The following is a 19,104-nucleotide window of genomic DNA, read 5'->3' as shown; positions in this document are numbered from 1 at the left end:
TATTTGTTACAATCTCAGTTTATAATATATAAATATGGACACAGGTAAAGATGAAAGACACTGAAGTATTGACAGTGGTTATGTCTCAAAGCATATGTTGGAGAGGAGGATGAAGGGAAGACATGAGCCCCCACATCTCAGCATATCTCTGTCCTGCACCCTAACATCACAACATCAAACCCTGATTTCCCATGGGGGGAAATACTCTGGAAATGTAATAAACATTACATGTTTATAAACATGAATAATAATAAACATGAAACCAACTAGTAAATTGTGAAAGACAAATCACAATGTTATTAGTCTTAAAATAGTGAAAAAAACCTTTTTTTCATCAAAATGAAACTGAAAGCACAGAAAAACTATGAGCATCATCTTGAGAGACCTGTTATATGTGGGAGCTTGTGCTGCTCCCAACATGATGGCAATAACAGGCCCTTTTTTCCTTCCTCCCTCCTTCCCTCCTTTCCTTCCTCTCTCTGATTCTCTATTTCTCTCCCTCTTTCTCCTCTCCATCCCTCCCCTCTTTATCTCCCCCACCTCACCTTTCTCTCCCTCTCTCACCTTCCCTCACCCTCCCTCTCCCTTCTTCTCCCTCCCTCTCTCCCTCTCTCTTTCCCTCCCTCTCATATTTTCCAAAAGCATTTAATACCTAATCAGAAAAAAACCATGGATGCCCTTTGTATAAAATAAAATGGGGGTGTTGAGACTCAAATCCATGGCTGCCAGACTCCAAGTCACTGCTCCTTTGATGAGGTTGGGCTGGGGAGCAGGGATCCAAGCTCTGAGAGATCCAAGCTCTGGGCCTTGGTGGGAGCAGGCTGGGGCAGGTAGATTCTTGACCACAGCTTCACCAGGGACCGGGCCCTGCCCCAGCTCAAGCGTGCACCCCGTGGTCTGCTTCTGTTGCAGTTCGTGGGGAGGTACGAGGCCATAGTGTTCTACTGGCCCTCGCTGCTGTGCCTGGCCTTCCTGCTGGGCCGCTTCCTGCACACGTTTGTCAAGTCTCTGAGGGTCCGCCTGGGCTGGGAGCTCCCGATGGTGAGCACCATGTACAAGCACTGTGTGTGCTCTGACAGGTTTGGTCTTCACCACAGCGCTGTGAGGTAGGCACTATTATTACATCTTCCATTCTGCATTACGAAACTTGGACCCAGAGAGGTGAGTTGCGTTGCCCAGGGTCACGTAGCTAGTCTGTAGCAGAGCCAGAACGGGAACCCAAACAGTTTGTTTGTTGAGGCTCTCTCTGAACCACTCACTCTTCTTCTTTTTCTAATTCCTTGAGGTATAAAGTTAGGTTGTTTATTTGAGATCTTTCTTTTTTCTTAATGTAGGTGTTTACTGCTATAAACTTCCCTCTTACATATTGGCAACATGTAAGATTCATCTCATAGCAAATACAGTTTACACATTAAATATGTGTAGCAAAATAGATGACTATTGTGGAAAACTTATCACACTTGGATAAAGCATTTCAAAACATACCATTGACGTTTATTTCTTCAAATACTGCGAAATAAGAAATGAGCAAAAGAAACTCCTATTCATAAGAAGTAAAAACACTAGGTTTTGGAGTGTTTCATTCCTGAAACAACGTTTTGAACTACGATGGGAAATCACCAAATCTCAAAGGGAAAAAGGACTTCACGAAACAGTGCCTGTGCACTCAGTAAGCAGAAGAGTCACGGAAGGCCAGACCTCTGGCGTTTCATGAAAGCAAGTGCTTGGTGATCAGGAGACTGGACCTTGCCCCTCTCTTTAAGAAATGACAGATGTCTGGGAATGGCTCAATCCAAAAGAGCAAGTTTTACCCAAATTCCTGCCCTCTGTGATGACAGCCCCTCAGAGACCAAAACTCGAATTTGTGAGCCGAAGCATAAACCTCTCTCTTTTCTCACAGGAAGAAAAGCCTTTCTTGGAAGTTCACCAGGCCGAGCACGTCAAAAAGCTCCTGAGGAAGTTGCCCGTGCAGTAAGTCAAAGATGGATTTATTCACCCCTCGGTGTTTGCACCAACACTGATGGGCCCTGACAGCGTGAGAGACCCTGAGATGACTGGAAGGGCACTTGTTTGCTAATAACAGAAACTCAACTCAAACTGGAGGAAAGACAAAAAGGAAATGTATGGCCTTACATGATTTAAAACATGAGATAGTCAGTTTCAGACACAGATGGATCCAGGGGCTTAACTGATATCATCAGAACTAGATCTCTTTCCCTCACCTCTTCTCAGCTCTGCTTTTATCTCTTAGCCTCATAGGTGGGCTTCCTTCCCATGATGGCTCCCAGAATCTCAACTTATACTCTCCTGGTTTAAGCTCACAGGAAAAAGAAATTTTCCTTTCTAATAATTCAAACAAAATTCCCATGAATGTGTTTCATTGGATCAAATTGGAGCCCATGCCATCCCAGAACCAATTCCTGTGGCTGGGTGATTGGAGAAAAGTGATTGTTAAGTGTGGGTCACGTGGTCACCACTGGAACCAGGAAGTGGTTCAGTCTCACTGAACCACAGGACTGATGGTGGGGAGGAGTAGATTCCCAGAGAAAAACTCATATGTCATTACCAATAAAAGAGGACATAGCTCGTGGCCTCATACAGGTCACCCCACCCCTGTCACTGCCACTATGTACAAGGGGATGTGCTCCAGAGAAGGGACGTATATAGTCCAAGGTCACACAGTGGCAAAGCTAGTACTTTGGTTAGAACTACATTTGGCTACATATGGCAGAAAATGCAAAATAATAGTGGCACAAACAAGAGAGAGATTTATTTCTCTCTCATGTAAAAGAATTCTGGAGGTGGGAAGTCTATACTGACCCTAGACTGTTCACCATGGCAGGTTACCGACCATCTGTCTTTCTGCTCCAGTATCTTAGTGGTTTCCATTATGAAGGCTGTCCATGGTCACAGATAGATGCTGGGGCTCCAGCCTGGACCAGCCACCATGTCTGCATTTCAGATGGCAGGCAGGAGAAAAGAAGGAAGGGCAATGGGGTCCTTCCCAGCTGTGTTGGTTCCATCTAAGCACCCTCCCAAGTTCCACACCACACTTCTGATCACAGCTCACTGGCCTGTACTTCTTAGTCTTGGTCACTCGTAGCTGTAAGAGAGGTCAGGAACTTTTAGTTTGGTGAACTGCTGCACTGAATAAAACTGAGTCGCTGTTCTTAAGACTAAAGGGAGAATGAAAACTGTGGAATCTCCCAGTGTTCTTTCTCTTCACTCCACTCTGAGACGAAGAGGAGGAGATGAGGTTATTTTCAGAAGAATCAGGCATTTGTTTACCAACCACAACCTGTTTTTTCTTGGTGTTTATTCACTCACAGGGAGAAAAAAAAGTCTTGGTTTCAAACCAGGGTATATGAGTGGGACCCCTGCTTTCAGTTCCCAAGCCGAATGATCGGAACCACTGTGTTGGCTTTTATCTGCCTGTACCTTGTAAGTAGATCTGAGCAAATCCTTTTCTGTTTCATAAATGGGGTGGGGCTAGGGCAAGGGCTGTTCTTAAAAAGCTGGATCAAAATTGAATCTCTGTAAATCAAAGAAGTACAATTCTTTGACTCTACCATTTTGACTCCAAGGACACTTTTACCCACCTGGTGAATGTAACTAGTACATATAATTGAATTATTTAAGGAGACTTCCAGCTGCCAATTCCGCATGTAAAGAGCTTGCAAGACACCACTCCACCCTAACAACAGGTAAAACCCTGAACTGAAAAATCAACAACTCTTCTTAGACCTATAAGAGAAATGAGGTCATGGGGCAAACCACTGCCCCTAAAATTGGAGAGACAGATAGGTGGATATAGAGAGTCACAACAGAATGGAGCAGAAACCCCATGGGAACCAGTGCCAAGGTAGGGAAATCTGAACTGTAATTGACACCATCAATCAATTGGATATTTTGGACATCCACAGAGTACTTCATCAACAGCAGAATACACATTTTTCTCAAGATTACATGGAACATTCACCAATATAGACCACATCCTGGACCATAAAACACACCTTAACAAATTTAACAGAATAGAAATCCTACAGTGTCTGCTCTCAGGCCACAATGGAATTAAACTAGAAATCAATAACAGAAAGAAAACTGGAGAATCCCAAAATAGTGGAAATTAAAAAACATATTTTTAAGTAACATATGGGTCAAAGAAAAAATCTCAAGAGAAATTAAAAATAAATGAAAATGAAAACACAACTTATCAAAATTTGTGGGAGGCAGCAAAAGCAGTGCTTAGAGGGAAATTTATAGCATTGAATGTATATATTAGAAACAAAGAAAGATCTGAAATCAATCATCTAAGCTTCCACCTTAGGAAACTAAAAAGAGAAGAGCAATTTAAATACAAAGTAAGCAGAAGAATAGATACAATAAAAATTACAGAAGAAACCTATGAAATTGAAAACAGGAAATCAGTAAAGAAAATCAATGAAACCAAAAGCTGATTCTTTAACACAATCAATAAAATCAATAAGCTTCTGCCAGAATAACTAAGAAAAAAGGAGAGAGGGCACAAATTACTCATGTCAGAAATGAAAGAGGGAACATCACTACAGATTCTGTAGCTAATGCTTCCATGAGCATTAAAAGAATAAGAAAGGAATAGTATTAAAAACTCTATGCCCACAAATTTGATAACCTAGATGAAATGGACCAATTCCTTGAAAGACACAATCTGCCATAACTCACACAAGAAGAAATAGACAATCTGAATAGGCCTATGTCTATTAAAGAAATTGAATCAGTAAGTAATGACCTTTAAAACAGAAAGCACGAGGCCCAGATGGGTTCACTGGTGAGTTCTACGAAACAAGTATGGAAGAAATTGTACTAATTCTCTATAATCTCTTTCAGAAGATAAATGCAGAGTGAATACTTCCTAACTCATTCTATGAGGCCAGCATCATCCTAATACCAAAACCAGACAAAGACATTACAAGAAAACTGCAGCCCAATATCTCTCATGAGCATAGATGCAAAAATCCTAAACAAAATATTAGTAAATCAAATCCAACAATGTGTAAAAAGAATTATACACCTCAACCAAGTGGGATTTATACCAGATATGCAAAGCTGGCACAATATTAAAAAATCAGTTAATGTAATCAGTCACATCAACAGTCGAAACAAGCGAAATCACATGATTATATCAATAGATGCAGAAAAAACATTTAACAAAATCCAACACCAATTTATCATAAAAATTTTTAGTAACCTAGGAATAGAGGAGAACTTCTTCAATCTGATAAAAATATACAGCTAACATCATACTTTATAGTGAGAAATAAGAAGCTTTCCCACTAAGATCAAAAAGAAGGCAAGGATGTTCCCTCTCACCTCTCTTTTTCAACACTTACTGGAAATCCTAGCTAATGCAATAAGACAAGAAAAGAAAAGGAAGTAAAAGCATACTGATTGGGAAGGAAGAAGTAAAAATGTCTTTGTTCACAGATGACATGAATGAGTATGTAGAAAATCAAAAGAATCACCAAAAATCCTCCTGGAACTAATAAGCAATTATAGCAAGGTCGTATGGTACAAGGTTAACATACAAAAGTCAATTGGTTTTCTACATATTAGCACTGAACAAGTGGAATTTGAAATTAAAAACACAATACCATTTACATTAGCACCCCCCAAAAGAAATGCTTAGGTGAAAATCTAACAAAATATGTACAAGATCTGTATGAGGAAAAGTACAAAACTGTATTGAAAGAAATCAAAGAAGAACTAAATAAATGGAGAGATATTACATATTCATGGATAGGAAGAGTCAATATTGTCAAGATATCAGTTCTTCCCAACTTGATCTATCTATATTGGGATTGATCTATAGTGGGATTCAATGCAATTCCAATCAAAATCCCAGGAAGTTATTTTGTGGATATTGACCAACTGGTTCTAAAGTTTGTATGGAGAGGCAAAAGACTCATAATAGCCAACACAATATTAAAGGAGAAGGAGAAAGTTGAAGGACTGACACTACTCAATTTCAAGACTTACTGTAAAGCTGCACTAATCAAGACAGTGTGGTGTTGGCAAAAGAATAGACAAATAAATCAATGGACAGAATAGAGAGCCAAGAAATACACCAACATAAATATAGTCAACTTATCTTTCACAAAGGAGCAAAAGCAATACAAGGGAGCAGAGATTTTCTTTTCAACAAATGGTGCCAGAACAACAATACATCCACATGCAAAAAAATGAATCTAGACACAGACCTTGCACCTTTTATAAATATTAACTTAAAATGGATCACAGACCTAAATGTCAAATGAAAAACTATAAAACTCCTGGAAGATAACATAGGAGAAAATCTAGATGACTTTGAGCTTGGTAATGACTTTTTAGATATGACACCAAAGACACAATCCATGAAAGAAAGAATTGATAATCTGAACTTCATTAAAATAAAAAAATTCTGCTCTGCAAAAGACACTGTCAAGAGAATGAAAAGACAAACCACACGTTGGGAGACAAAATATACAAAGAAGTCTTAAAATTCAACAATAAGAAAACAAAAATCCATTGAAAAATGGACCAAAGACCTTAATAGACACCTCAAAAAGAAGGTATACACGTGGCACATAAGCATATTAAAAGATGCTTTACAGCATATGTCATCAGAGAAATACAAATTAAAACAACAATGAGATACTACTACTACATACCTATTAGAATGGCCAACATTCAGAACACTGACAACATCAAATGCTGACAAGGATGTGGAGCAACAGGAACTCTCATTCATTGCTGGTAGGAATACAAAATGGTACAGCTACTTTGGAAGACAGTTTGGTGAGTTCTTGCAAAACTAAACATACTCTTACCATATGATCCAGGAATCACCCTTTTTGGTATTTACCCAAATGCATTGAAAATTTATGTCCACACAAAAACCTGCAAAAAGATGTTTATAGTAACTTTATATGTAACTGCCAAAATGTGGAAGCAACCAAGAGTCCTTCAGTAGGTGAATGGCTAAATAATGTGTGGTACATCCAGACAATGAAATACAATTCAGTGCTAAAAAGAAATGAACTATCAAGCCATGAAAAGTCATGCAGGAAACTTAAATGTATATTACTAAGTGAAAGATGCCAGTCTGAAAAGGCTACATACTATATGATTCCAACTATATGGCATTTTGAAAAAGGCAAAATTATGGAGACAGTAAAAGATCAGTGGTTGCAGGGGTTGCAGGGAGGGAGAGGTGAATAGGCAGAGCACAGAAGATTTTTAGGGCAATGAAAACACTTTGTATGATACTGTAATGGTGAATACATGTCATTAGACATTTGTCCAAATCCATAGACTGCACAAGACCAACAGTGAACCCTGATGGTGACCTATGGACTTTGGGTGATAATGATGTTTCAGTATAGGTGCATTAATTGTAACATATGTACCACTCTGGTGGGGGATATTTATTGATAATGCAGGATGCTATACAAGTGTGGGGGCAGTTAGGACTATAGGATATCTCTAAACCTTCTTCTCAATTTTGCTGTGAATCTAAAACTTCTCTAAAAAAATAAAATCTTTAATAAAAAAAATCCACACAAAATCAAACTGATAATAGTTAAACCTGCACATGGTAAAATTTATCATTGACTAAAAATTGATGGGAGAGAAATATATTTGAAAACATTTTGATATGCAAAATTTGACCCAGGAACGTTGACTTGGTAGAGATAATGATACCTAAAGGAAACTTATGATAGCAGAATCTATAGTCAGCAAATTATGCCGTGAACAAAAATCACATCATTTAAACATAAAATAATTGATGCTAATAAATAATTTCATTGGATAATAAAAATAAAAGGGGAAAAACTAGAATTTGTCTACTGTACTATATTCAAAAATTAAAATGCTTTATTTTATTTTGCTCTTAAGTTTGCTTTCCCAACAAGAAATTTTAAATGTTGGCATAATTCTGACTTCAGTATTTTATTAAGCACAGATTCAAAACATTTCATGTGGTCCAAGTTATGTGAGGTAAAATGTCTGCGTCAAAATGGAGGCATAAAAATAGCAAGGCCAAATTGTCTTGTGCTCATTTTAAATGTACTAGGATGATGCCTATATAAACTAATCCTGTGATTAAGTTTTAGTTGAATATATTACTTAGGTTATGCTGAAGTACCACATAAACCCCCAAATTTCAGTGACTTAACACCACATATATTTTTGCCCACATAGCAATGTTGAGTGGTGGTCAGGTTGGGAGGCAGCAGTTCTCCATGTGCTATTCCATAACCCAGATTCTTCCATCATGTGCCTTCATCATCCCCAAGAACCCTCACCATCTGCAGCCAGTGAGCAGAAGGGGAAAGTGTGTGGAGAAATGCATGTGGGAGGTTTTCAAAGGCCGTGTGGAAACAGCACACATTCCTCCCACTTCTCTTCCTTTGGCAAAAACCTTGACACGTGGCCATATCTAACTCAAAGGAGGCTGGGAAATGTAGTCCAGCTTTGTGCCCAAAAAAGGGAGAATGGATTTTAATGGACAACTAGAATTCTTTGCAACAATAAATAACTCACTTGGAGTTATTGTGTTTCTTAAATTTTTATTGGTTGTCTACTCTATGGCAAGCACTATGCTAAGAGCTGGAAGAGAGAGTCTTGGCCTGGGAGAAGCCTATGGTCTAAGAGAAGGAGAGAAGATGGTATGAAGTACCTGCCATTTAAAGAGAGAAAAAGGAAAGGTGAAAGTGTTTTGGAAGGTTAGTGAATTATGAAGCTACCTGAAGACAACAGCATTTGAGCTCCACGTTCAGAGATAAACAAGATTCGGCTGGTGAAGTAAAATGGCAGCAGGAACTCTAGAAGCATTGGCATGATGATAGAAGGCATGAGGACAGGATGGTGGGAGTGAGCAAGCATGATATGTGTACAGGAAGTGGTACCTTCTCCAATTTGGTTACCACCAAGATGCAAGAGGGGGAACAGTGAGAGATATGGCTGGAATTGTCCCCAATGTCATCCCTTATTCAAAGTGAGCCATTCACTTCACTCTGATTTCACTAATGTTTGAAAAGTTCCTTGAGCCCTTGTGAGGCGTGGTCTTGTGTGCTGTAGGGTGAAGAACAGAGTGTGGAGTGACTCCTGTCTCCAAAGAAATCACAATCCTGTTCATCTCAGTATAGCCAATCTAGAGTCTATTTCAGATGAGTTTCAAATTTTGAAGAGTTTTGGCCTCAAAACCAGAGAGACCCATATGTTATTCACATACTGAGCTGGACTCAGGTGAGACCTTGAAATGTTTGCTCTATGTCCCCAGTTCATTGCCATTGAGTTCTACATGTTCGTGTATGTGAGAGATGAGCTGGACGTGTTTGAAGGTGAATTGGAGAGCTACCTCGCCTCCGTGAACCGGACGGGGACCCTGACCCCAGTCATCCTGCAGGTGAAGGAGCTGATGAGTGTTGCCGAAGGTAAAACCATTATGCCACCTTTGTTCCTGCCACCTGTGTGGGAAACAGAGAGGGACTTGTAACTGCTGGCAGGTGCACACCTGGAGTGATTATTGCTGCTAGCATTGCTATTACCTGCATGAGGTGACTGGTGTTGGAGAAGAATGTGTTACAACCAATAAATGCCTGCCTGCGTTGACTAGAAGGTCAGTGGGGTCAGGACACAGGCCATTTTGTAAAACCTATTTGGGGCTGAATTGAACATGCTCTGAGAATTTTCTCATCTTAAATAGCCTATTTTGTTTTGATGCCACTGGAAAGAAACTAAAATTGTCATATATTTTTCACTTTGGAAAAAATAAAACACCAAGTCTTGACTTTTCTTTAAGATTATATGAAAAGTTTATTTGTATCTTTCAAATTTTATTTCTTAGTTCAGGCTGCTATAACAAATAGACTGGGTGGTATAAACAACAAACGTTTATTTCTCAGAGTTCTGGAGGCTGCGAAGTTCAAGAACAAGGTGCTGGCAGATCTGGTGTGTGGAGAGGGCCTGCTTCCTGGTTTGCAGGTGGCCATCTTGTCTTTGTATCCTCACATGCTGGAGAACAAGGAGAGGAAGGAGGCTCTCTCATGTCTCTTCTTATAAGGGCACTAGTCCCATCATGAGGGCTCCATCCTCATGACCTAATTACCTCCCAAAGGCCCCATCTCCAAACACCATCACATTGGGGATTGGGGTTTCAACATATGAATTTTGGGGGTACACATTCTGTCCATAGCAGCCACATAACCTTTCTTTGAAAATGACATATTCTAATTATATGTCACTTGCCCATGGCAGGGGAGAGTTCTTCACTATTCCCTGATGAAAAAGGACCCTGGACAAGACGTCAGCATAAACTCACTCTGTGACTAGTCAGGACCCCTCTCCTGGCCTCAGTTTCTCATCTTTAAAATGGGGCTTGGATAGGGGTACTAAATGGTTTCCACAAGCCTTTGAGCTCTGATATTTGATGGCTATAAATTACCAAATGTTCCTTAAGCCATGAAACAAGTGATGCAAATGATATTTTTACTTAAGATTCATAAGCTAGTAGAATATCAAAACCAGAGGGGAACAGATCTACTATGAATTATTTGAGGACAATTCCCTTACATATATGTGATATGGAAAGTTACCTTTTACATGAATGCTGAGGCAGATACTGCTTCTTTCATGTTACCATATTTTATTGTTGCCCTTGAGCATTTTTATTCATCTTTAATGTGGATTTATGTTCAGCCTGATGAGTCCTTGAATATAACACTCAGCGAGCATATTCTAATCTTCAATTTCAGTAACACTCATTCCAAATCATACTTTTGTGTGTGTGTGTGTGTGTGAGGAAGATCAGCCCTGAGCTAACATCCATGCCAATCCTCCTCTTTTTGCCAAGGAAGATTGGCCCTGGGCTAACATCCATGCCCATCTTCCTCCACTTTATGTGGGACGCCGGCACAGCATGGCTTGACAAGGGGTGCGTTGGTGCGCACCCAGGATCCAAACCTGCGACCCTGGGCCGCCGAAGCAGAGCGTGCGCACTTTATCGCTATGCAACCGGGCCGGCCCCCCAAATCATACTTTTAAAATTCACATTTCCATCCCCATTCAGGGCAAGTCTTTACCTCAAACCTCAGTTTCTTGGTCTGGGTGAACTGTAGTGAATATATCACCATATTCACTGATGTTCTATTCCCTCTTTGACATATTTCTCACATGTTTAAGCACTTTGAGGATCAAAGCATAAAATTTTCACTCTATCTCGATCTGGGCTCTTCCTATCCTTCCCTTGTGAGGACGGCTCCCCTGTATCCCCAGGAGGTTGATTTATGGCCTTTTACCCACATTCTTTGTGTTGGTTGAGGTTTGGGATATAGCAATTGTCTAATCCTAGTGATGCCGGAACAAAGACACATTTGAAACTTGAAAGGAATGGCAGTCAGCTTTCTTTTTTCCTTCTTTTTAAAACAGCTTTATGCAGATATAATTCATATACCATACAATTCACCCATTTAAAGTATACAATGCACTGGTTTTCAGCACATTCTCAAGGTTGGGCAACCATCACCACAATCAAATTTAGAACATTTTCATCACCCTAAAAAGCAATCATGACCATTTGCTCACTCCCCATTTCTCCTCCACTCTCCCAGCCCTAGATAACCACTATTTTCTGGCTCTATGGATTTGCCTATTCTGGACATTTTATATAAATGGAATCATACAATATGTGGCCTTTTCTGATTGGCTTCTTTCACATAGCAAAATGTTTCATAACGTTCATCTATGTCACAGCATGTGTCTGAACTTCATTCTTTTTTATTGCTGAATTTTATCTTGTTGTATGAATATACCACATTGTATTTATCCATTCATCAGTTGATGGAAATTTGGGTGGTTTCAACTTTTTGGCTTTTATGAGTAATACTGCTATGAACATTCATCTGCAAATTTTTCATATGTTTTCATATATGTACCTAGGAATGGAATTCTGGATCATAAGGTAACTATGTTTAACCTTTCAGGGAATTGCCAGACTGTTTTCAAAAGCAGCTGCATCACTGTGTATTTCCACCAGTGATGTATGAGGAGTCTAATTTCTCCATATTTTCACCAACACTTGTTAGTATCTGCCTTTTTTATTATAGCCATCTAGTAAGTGTGAAGTGGTATCTCATTATGGTTTTGATTTGCATTTCCCTGATGACTAATGATGTTGAGCATCTTCTCATGTACTTATTGGCCATTTGTACATCTTCCTTGAGTAACGTCTATCGAAATTCTTTGCCTATTTTTAAATTGGGTCATTTGTTGACTTATTATTGAGCTGTAAGAGTTCTTTATATATTCAATACACAAATCCCTTCGAGAGATATAATTTGCAAATATCTTCTCCCATTCTGTGAGTTGCTTTTTCACTTTTTTGATGGTGTCTTTTGAAACACAAATGTGTCTAATTTTTATGAAGTCCAACATATCTGTCTTTTATCATTTGTGTATATCTAAGAAACCATTTCCTAACCCAAGATCACAAAGATTTACTCTATTTTCTTCTGAGACTTTTATAATTTTAGGTCTTACATTTAAGCCTACGATCCATTTTGAGTTAATTTTTGTAGATGGTGTGAGGTAAGGGTCTAACTTCAGTGTTTTGCATGTGAATATCAGTTGTCCCAGCAGCATTTGTTGAAAAGCATATTCTTTTCCCATTGAATTGTCTCCTCATCCTTGTTGAAAATACATTGACAATGAGGGTTTACTTCTGGATTCACAATTTATTCCATTGATCCTTTTGTCTATCCTTATGGCAGTACCACACTGTCTTCATTACTGTCAATTTGTAGTAAGACTGAAATCAAGAAATGTGAGTCCTGCAATTTTTGTTCTTTTTCAAGATTGTGTTGCCTATTCTGGGTCCCTTCATTTTAACATGAATTTTAGGATTAGCTCGTCAATTTATGCAAAAATGGCATTGAAATGTGATAGGGATTGGGTTGAATCTGTAGATAATTTAGGAAGTAGTGCCATGTTAAGAACAACCAATACATGAAACTGAGATGTCTTTCCATTAACTTAGGTCTTCGTTAATTTCTTTCAACAATCTTTGTAGTTTTCAGTGTACAAGTTGCATACTTCTTTTGTGAAATTTATTAACTATTTTATTCTTTTTAATACTATTGCAAATGCAGTGTCTTCTTCATTTTCAGATCATTCATTGCTAGTGTACAGAAATAGTTGATTTTTATATATTGGTCTTCTGTCCTGCAAGCTTGCTGAACTCATTAATTAATTTTAATTTTTTTGGTTTATTCCCTAGGATTTTCTGTATATCCATACAGATATATAGAGATATATATACAAATATGTATATAGTCATTGGTGAATAGAGATAGCTTTATTTGGTCCTTTGCAGTCAGGATGCATTTTCTTGCCTAATCACCCTGGCTAGACCCTCCAGTACAATGCTGGATAGAAGTGGTGAGAGCAGACATTGATTTTCTCATTCCTGAACTTAGGGGGACAATAGTCAGTCTTTTGTCCTTAAATATGATGTTAGGTGTGGGGCTATTTGCAGACGCCTTTTATCAGGTTGAAGAAATTGCCTTCTATTTCTAGTTTGTGGAGTGTTTTTAATTATAAGAGGTGTTGGATTTTTTAAAATGCTTTCTCTGCACGTATTGAGAATCAGCTTGTATGAAAGCTTTTACACCCACAAATCTTCCTTCCCTGTTTCTCCATCCCTCTCTCTCTAATATACAGAATCCCTCTAAAAGCAAATTAGATACAAAATATTAAAAACTTGTTGAAAGAAGATGAATGAATAGTCAAGAACTCTTGATTCCAGTTATCCTTGTACGTGGTTGATGTTTAACTGGGGGTGGGTTACCATCCCCCCCAAAAGTGGCAATTAGAAGTTCAACTATTAATGGTTTTACAAGGATGGAAGCGACCTGTGATGTGTATACCCCATAATTTTCTCTTCCCGTTACTCACTGTAGATTGAAAATATTAATACCAAAGGAAGGATTGTGCAGGAAATAAAGTATATCAAGGGTGTGTGTGGCTAAAATGAAACAGAAATATGAGCAAAACTTTATTTACACAAGAAATGTGTTAAAGGAAGTATAATATATTTTGCCCAGGCCTTTCTGATGTGTTTCTGCATTTTGAAAATACTGTTTCTGGTTCATCTTCTGAAGCCTCTCATATCACTTTTTCTATTTCAGGAGTCTGGGTGGTGACCATTTTGCCTGCCTCCCTCACGTGTGTGAGCTACCTGTTTCACATTTTGGCCTGTTACAGGTGAGAGGGCTCTGCGAGTCATTTGTGTCTTCAGCCAGGAAAGCATCTGACAGACTTTCCTAAGAATTCTCAAGCAGTGCCAGCAGTGGCCGCAGCGGAACCAGGAGTGTATGCAAGAGGTCCAGGACAACCACATCTACTAGTAGTAAGAAAAAAAACCAAACAACAACTATTGATTTGAGCTTCTACTATCATCTAGACATTGTGCTAGAATCTTTTGATTGTCCCACAACCCTGAGGGGTACTTTCATCTCCATTTTTACAGCTCAGAAAGCTGAGACTCAACAACGTAACCCAAGCCATTAGCAGCCGATCATGTCTTCTGACCCCACAGACTTTGTCATTTCTTGTACACTCTGGCATCTCTGCTGGCTATCACATCTGCCCTGCTCTCCAGAACCAATCACACTGGGCTCCCAGCAGATGAATCTGGCTCAAGGGGACCTCATAGGAGATTGGGTCAAGGGGACCAGGTGCAGGAGGTGCGAGAACAGCAGTGCAGGAGGAGGGGACGGCTTTCAGTATGTAACCAGCATTTGCGTGCAGACAGCAGTTGAATTTTAGGTATCTACTGCTCCCTTTTCTGTCTCTCTGCCTTTGTCTCTGCCCCTCTCTCTTTCTGGCTCAGTCTCTAACTCACACTCACTCACAGGAAGCACAGGGCCAATCCCCACTGCCCCGGAGCATCCTGCCTTTACATGCTCTCCATCTGGCTGTCCAAAGGGTGGGTCTCTTGCAGATGGCATCCAAGAGAAGACTCTCCTGGCACAAAGAGGCCCTGGCTCTCCATCCCCACCCTGGCTTGCTCCCTCTCTGCTTTCTTCTCCCTGGACCCCGTGGGTGGACTGCACACTGCTGCTCTCCCCACCCTGTCTGATGTAGGGATATGTCTGCTCCTTCTTTCATTAGTCTGCAAGTGGCTGGGAGATTTTCAGTGAGGCATTTGACCACAACCAGGGACAACGACCCTGCAGAGCTGGCTGTGTAGACGTGGGTGGAGGGCAACTGAGGTACAGGGAAGAGAGGGCACCTGTGGTGCGGAGGCCTCATTCCTGTCCAGGCTGGCCTCTCCTTCCCACACCTGTAACCTGGGAGTGATGATCCCTCCCCTGTCCCCTTTACAGGACCATGGGGTAAAGGAGATATTGGAGGGGAAAGCACCCTACAAACTGGGAAGCACTAGCAGTGTGCCAGTATTTTTATTTTTCTTAGCATTATGCCAACCTACACACAGGCCTTTTTTTTTAAATGTTACAAAAAACATAGTGTAAAGTAAGTCTTCCTCCCATTCAGACCCCACTTTGTTGCCCCAGAGCTAAACATTGGTATTCATTCTCTGAGCATCCTTCCAGGCATTTTCTATGCAAACATATCTGTGTGTGTGTTCGTATTCCTGGCAGCACACTCTACTCCAGTGCTGCTGAACAGAAACATAACAAAAGCCACAGACGCAATTCTGAATTTTCTAGTAGACACTATTAAAAAGGTAAAAGGGGAGGTGAAAACAATTTAATAATATATTTTATTTAACCCAACATAACCCAGATACCATCATTTCAACATGTAATAAATATACAAATTATTATTGAAATATTTACATCCCTTATTTCATACTAAGTCTTCCCAATTAAGTGGTCATGAGATTTCAAAACAACCTGGAAAATGCTGGAGATAAGATGTTAAGAAAAAAGGAGGACACAGATGTGAATGTGGACTATGATCATAAGTATGCCAACCTAATCTTTATGCAAAGGGCCAGACTAGCACATGGGATTTCCTGGGTGTAGAATTGTGAGGGGTTGTGGCCCCATTTCATTTCCCTTTATGTTGTTATAAGGTGGGGCTATCATTAAAAATGGTTTTCTGTTTTTATCTGTTTTAAAGTATTTGTTACATAAGTAATACATATTCATCATAGAAAAAATAAGAAAATAGAACAAAATGAAGAAGATAAAAGACACACACACAGCCTCAACAGTCACAATCAGTCTCCATTAAAACCAAGAAACTGCATATTAATTTTACAAAATATATTAAATTTAAGAGTTTTAAGGCTGATCAGAACCATCCTGTGAGCTGTGGTCAATTCAGGGGGGCTGAGCTGCCCACCATCTCCCTCCAAAGGCCTTTTGGTTTATGGACCTTTATCTATTGAGCTCCAAGTGCATAAAGAGCTATAATTATGGACATTACTAATTTCCCACTTTTTCTCTAGAAAGCACATGAAGAGGTTGTGGGCAGGAGATAAACACTTTCTCCCTTTGAAGTTCCACAATCCTTCCTCGTCGGAGAGTGTGGTAAGCCTGCAGAGGTCTTTCTCTGCTGCGACACTAAGCGATTTGCCAAAACCTGCTCTCCTGCATCTCGGACAGGGGCAGGAGCTGGGGGAGGAAGAGCCCCGGACTGGGAGTCCAGTGTCCTCCATTCTAGTATGCTCTGCTGCTGAGTGACTCGGAACAAGTCACTACGCCATCCCGCCCTCCTTTTCCTCATCTGTAAAATGAGGATGATCACATCACATGCCTCAGTGGGTTGGTGGGTGAACCTCAAATGAGACAGGGATGCTGGACACGTGTGTCACAGGCAATCAAGGTTTTCTCCCCTCTGAGAGAGACCCCCTTTTTTTTTGTTAAATCTCAGGTGGCCATTGCAAGGTACTCTGGCTGGCAAATAGCCTACATTCTGTGGGGTAAGTGCCATCACGTGACCCATTCAACTCAACACGCATTCCCTGGGCACCTGCGGAGTCCTGGTGTGGGCAGGGAGGAGAGAGGTGAGGCAGAAGCAGCCCCAGCTCCTCCACGAGGGACCTTCAGGAAGGAGGGAGAAGCACACACTCATATAGATCATCATCACCATCTGTCCTGAGCCCACAGGGCATATATGCTAAGGGTGGTGGTGACCCAGAGCGGGAAGTGACTATCCACACCCAGGGTAGGGCACAAATGCTTTCTGGTGAGTTGACATTTGAACTGCACCTGGCAGGATGAGCAGGAGATCAGCAGGAAGAGAGGGGAAGTGGTGTCAGGCAGAAGAAACAGCATAAGCAAAAGTGCCAGGGCCCTCGATGAGAGGAGGATGGAGGGAGGAATGGAGGGAGGAACACGCAGGACTGGAACATAAGGGGCTTGACTGACCACTGCCTCCCTTGGCCCACAGGCTACCTCATCATCCACGTGGTGCAGAGCCTGTGTGGCCTGGCCATCATGTATGGCCTGGTGTTGCCCATCATCCACAAGCAGGGCCTGGAGATGCTCCGAGGACTGGGCATCGGGACGTAAGTGCTGGGGCTTTCTGTCATTACCCAGGGCCTGGGGCTGGTGGGCTCTTGCAGCTGCTCTCCAAAATGCCCCTTCCCTGTGGGCTGTCACCAACCTGTGGCCCCATGCTCTCAACCCTGATGCAGGGATGAACCATCATAGTAACTCACAGTGGTGGGAGCCTTACAGTTTACAAAATGGTTCCACTCTCACTGTTGAATGGAGTCCTCACATTGGTGTGTGTGTGTGGCGGGGGCGGGGGGGGTGGATACAAGTATGTCCATTTTATAGCTGGGAAGATTGAGGTTCAGAGAGGTCAAGTGAGAGACAAGACAGTCTAGTGGAAGGAGAGAGGGAATCTGAGCTTAGGTTTTAGATCACCTGTGTGACTTTGGGTAAGTTGCTTCTCTGAGCCTCAGTTAACCCAAATGGAAGATAAAGGTGAATGCTGACATTACTGAGAATTTACTATGCGTCTTTTCTCTTAAGAAACCTTTGAGATTGGGGCTTACGTTAGCCCCATTTTTTCAGATGAGGAAACAGAGGCACAGAGAGGCTAAGCAATTTGTCCAAGGAGGGGGAGGAGGCAGGATTGGGAGCTAGGCAATGGAAACCAAAGCCTCATTTAACCCCACCCCACATTGGTGCTCGGAGGATGCAAAGACGGGATGTGGTACTGTCTGGGGACCTCCCTGCTCTGAGCTCCTTGGTTCCATCCTCCTCTAGAGCTCCCTGTGAGTCTGAGGCAGAGCCTGCCCTGTCCACTGTCCCATGGCTTTTGTGAGCTCTTCTAAAAACTCCATTCCTTTCTTGGATTCCCATGCTGTGAAACCACTCATCCCAGCTGCCCCCTCTGGACAAAAGGACATCAATTAAATCCTGGAGTTCTGCTCTGGAGCCAGAAGACCTGACTCTGTAGCTTTGGGAAAATCATCTCCCCTTTGTGAGCCTCAATTTTCGTATCTGCACAATGGGCATGAAAATGCTCTGTAGGCAGAAAGCATAAAGCTCATGCTACTGTTGGTGTGGCGGGCTGTCAGCATCTCTCTCCTCTTTATCACCCGGCATTCAAGAAGGGCTTGGGAAAAGTGGACAAGCCCACCTCAGGATGGTCTCACCCTATGTTTCAGCATCACCATAGCCATCATCCTGGGTCTCATGATCCTGCAGATATGGATCGCTGCCAGCTTTTTCCTGCAACCAAAGATGGGCACAGCCGACAAGCAGAAGCCCTTGGCTCTCAACAACAGGTGAGGGCAGAGAAGGGAATGGGCACTGCAGGGCTTTGGCTTCAGCAGTCTCTCGTGCCTTCCTCTCCACCCGTGGCAGGGTCCTGGGCGGACTCGGCACTCTCTGAGAAGGTGAGGGGCAGTGTCAGGAGTGGGCGCTGGAGCCAAACTGCCTGGCTCCAAATCCTGGCTCCATCCTTTATGAGCTATGTGACCTTGTGTGACCTTACTAAACATCTATGAACCTCAGCTTCCTCATTTTACAAATAATTGTGCATACCTCCATGAGGTGTTCAGAGGATGAAATGTTAAGATACGAATTTAGAACAATAGTG

At 41.4% G+C, this 19,104-nt stretch overlaps 1 protein-coding gene across 1 annotated transcript in view; it reads left to right on the top strand.

Annotated features, from left to right (window-relative positions):
• LOC131393773 (stimulated by retinoic acid gene 6 protein-like) overlaps nucleotides 1-19,104 on the top strand; it is a 30,858-nt gene that overhangs the window by 8,902 nt on the left and 2,852 nt on the right. The window contains exons 5-13 of the mRNA XM_058524809.1: nucleotides 913-1,041; nucleotides 1,901-1,971; nucleotides 3,330-3,441; nucleotides 9,302-9,455; nucleotides 14,205-14,280; nucleotides 16,496-16,577; nucleotides 16,921-16,969; nucleotides 17,440-17,557; nucleotides 18,671-18,790. Of these exons, the coding sequence (XP_058380792.1) occupies nucleotides 913-1,041; nucleotides 1,901-1,971; nucleotides 3,330-3,441; nucleotides 9,302-9,455; nucleotides 14,205-14,280; nucleotides 16,496-16,577; nucleotides 16,921-16,969; nucleotides 17,440-17,557; nucleotides 18,671-18,790 (911 nt within the window). The remainder of the gene's footprint in view (nucleotides 1-912; nucleotides 1,042-1,900; nucleotides 1,972-3,329; nucleotides 3,442-9,301; nucleotides 9,456-14,204; nucleotides 14,281-16,495; nucleotides 16,578-16,920; nucleotides 16,970-17,439; nucleotides 17,558-18,670; nucleotides 18,791-19,104) is intronic.

The sequence above is a fragment of the Diceros bicornis genome, chromosome 28 (genome assembly GCF_020826845.1).
Source record: "Diceros bicornis minor isolate mBicDic1 chromosome 28, mDicBic1.mat.cur, whole genome shotgun sequence".
Lineage (NCBI taxonomy): Eukaryota > Metazoa > Chordata > Mammalia > Perissodactyla > Rhinocerotidae > Diceros > Diceros bicornis.
The sequence above is the reverse complement of the archived record's forward strand: the minus strand, read 5'-3'. Positions and strand labels throughout refer to the sequence as shown.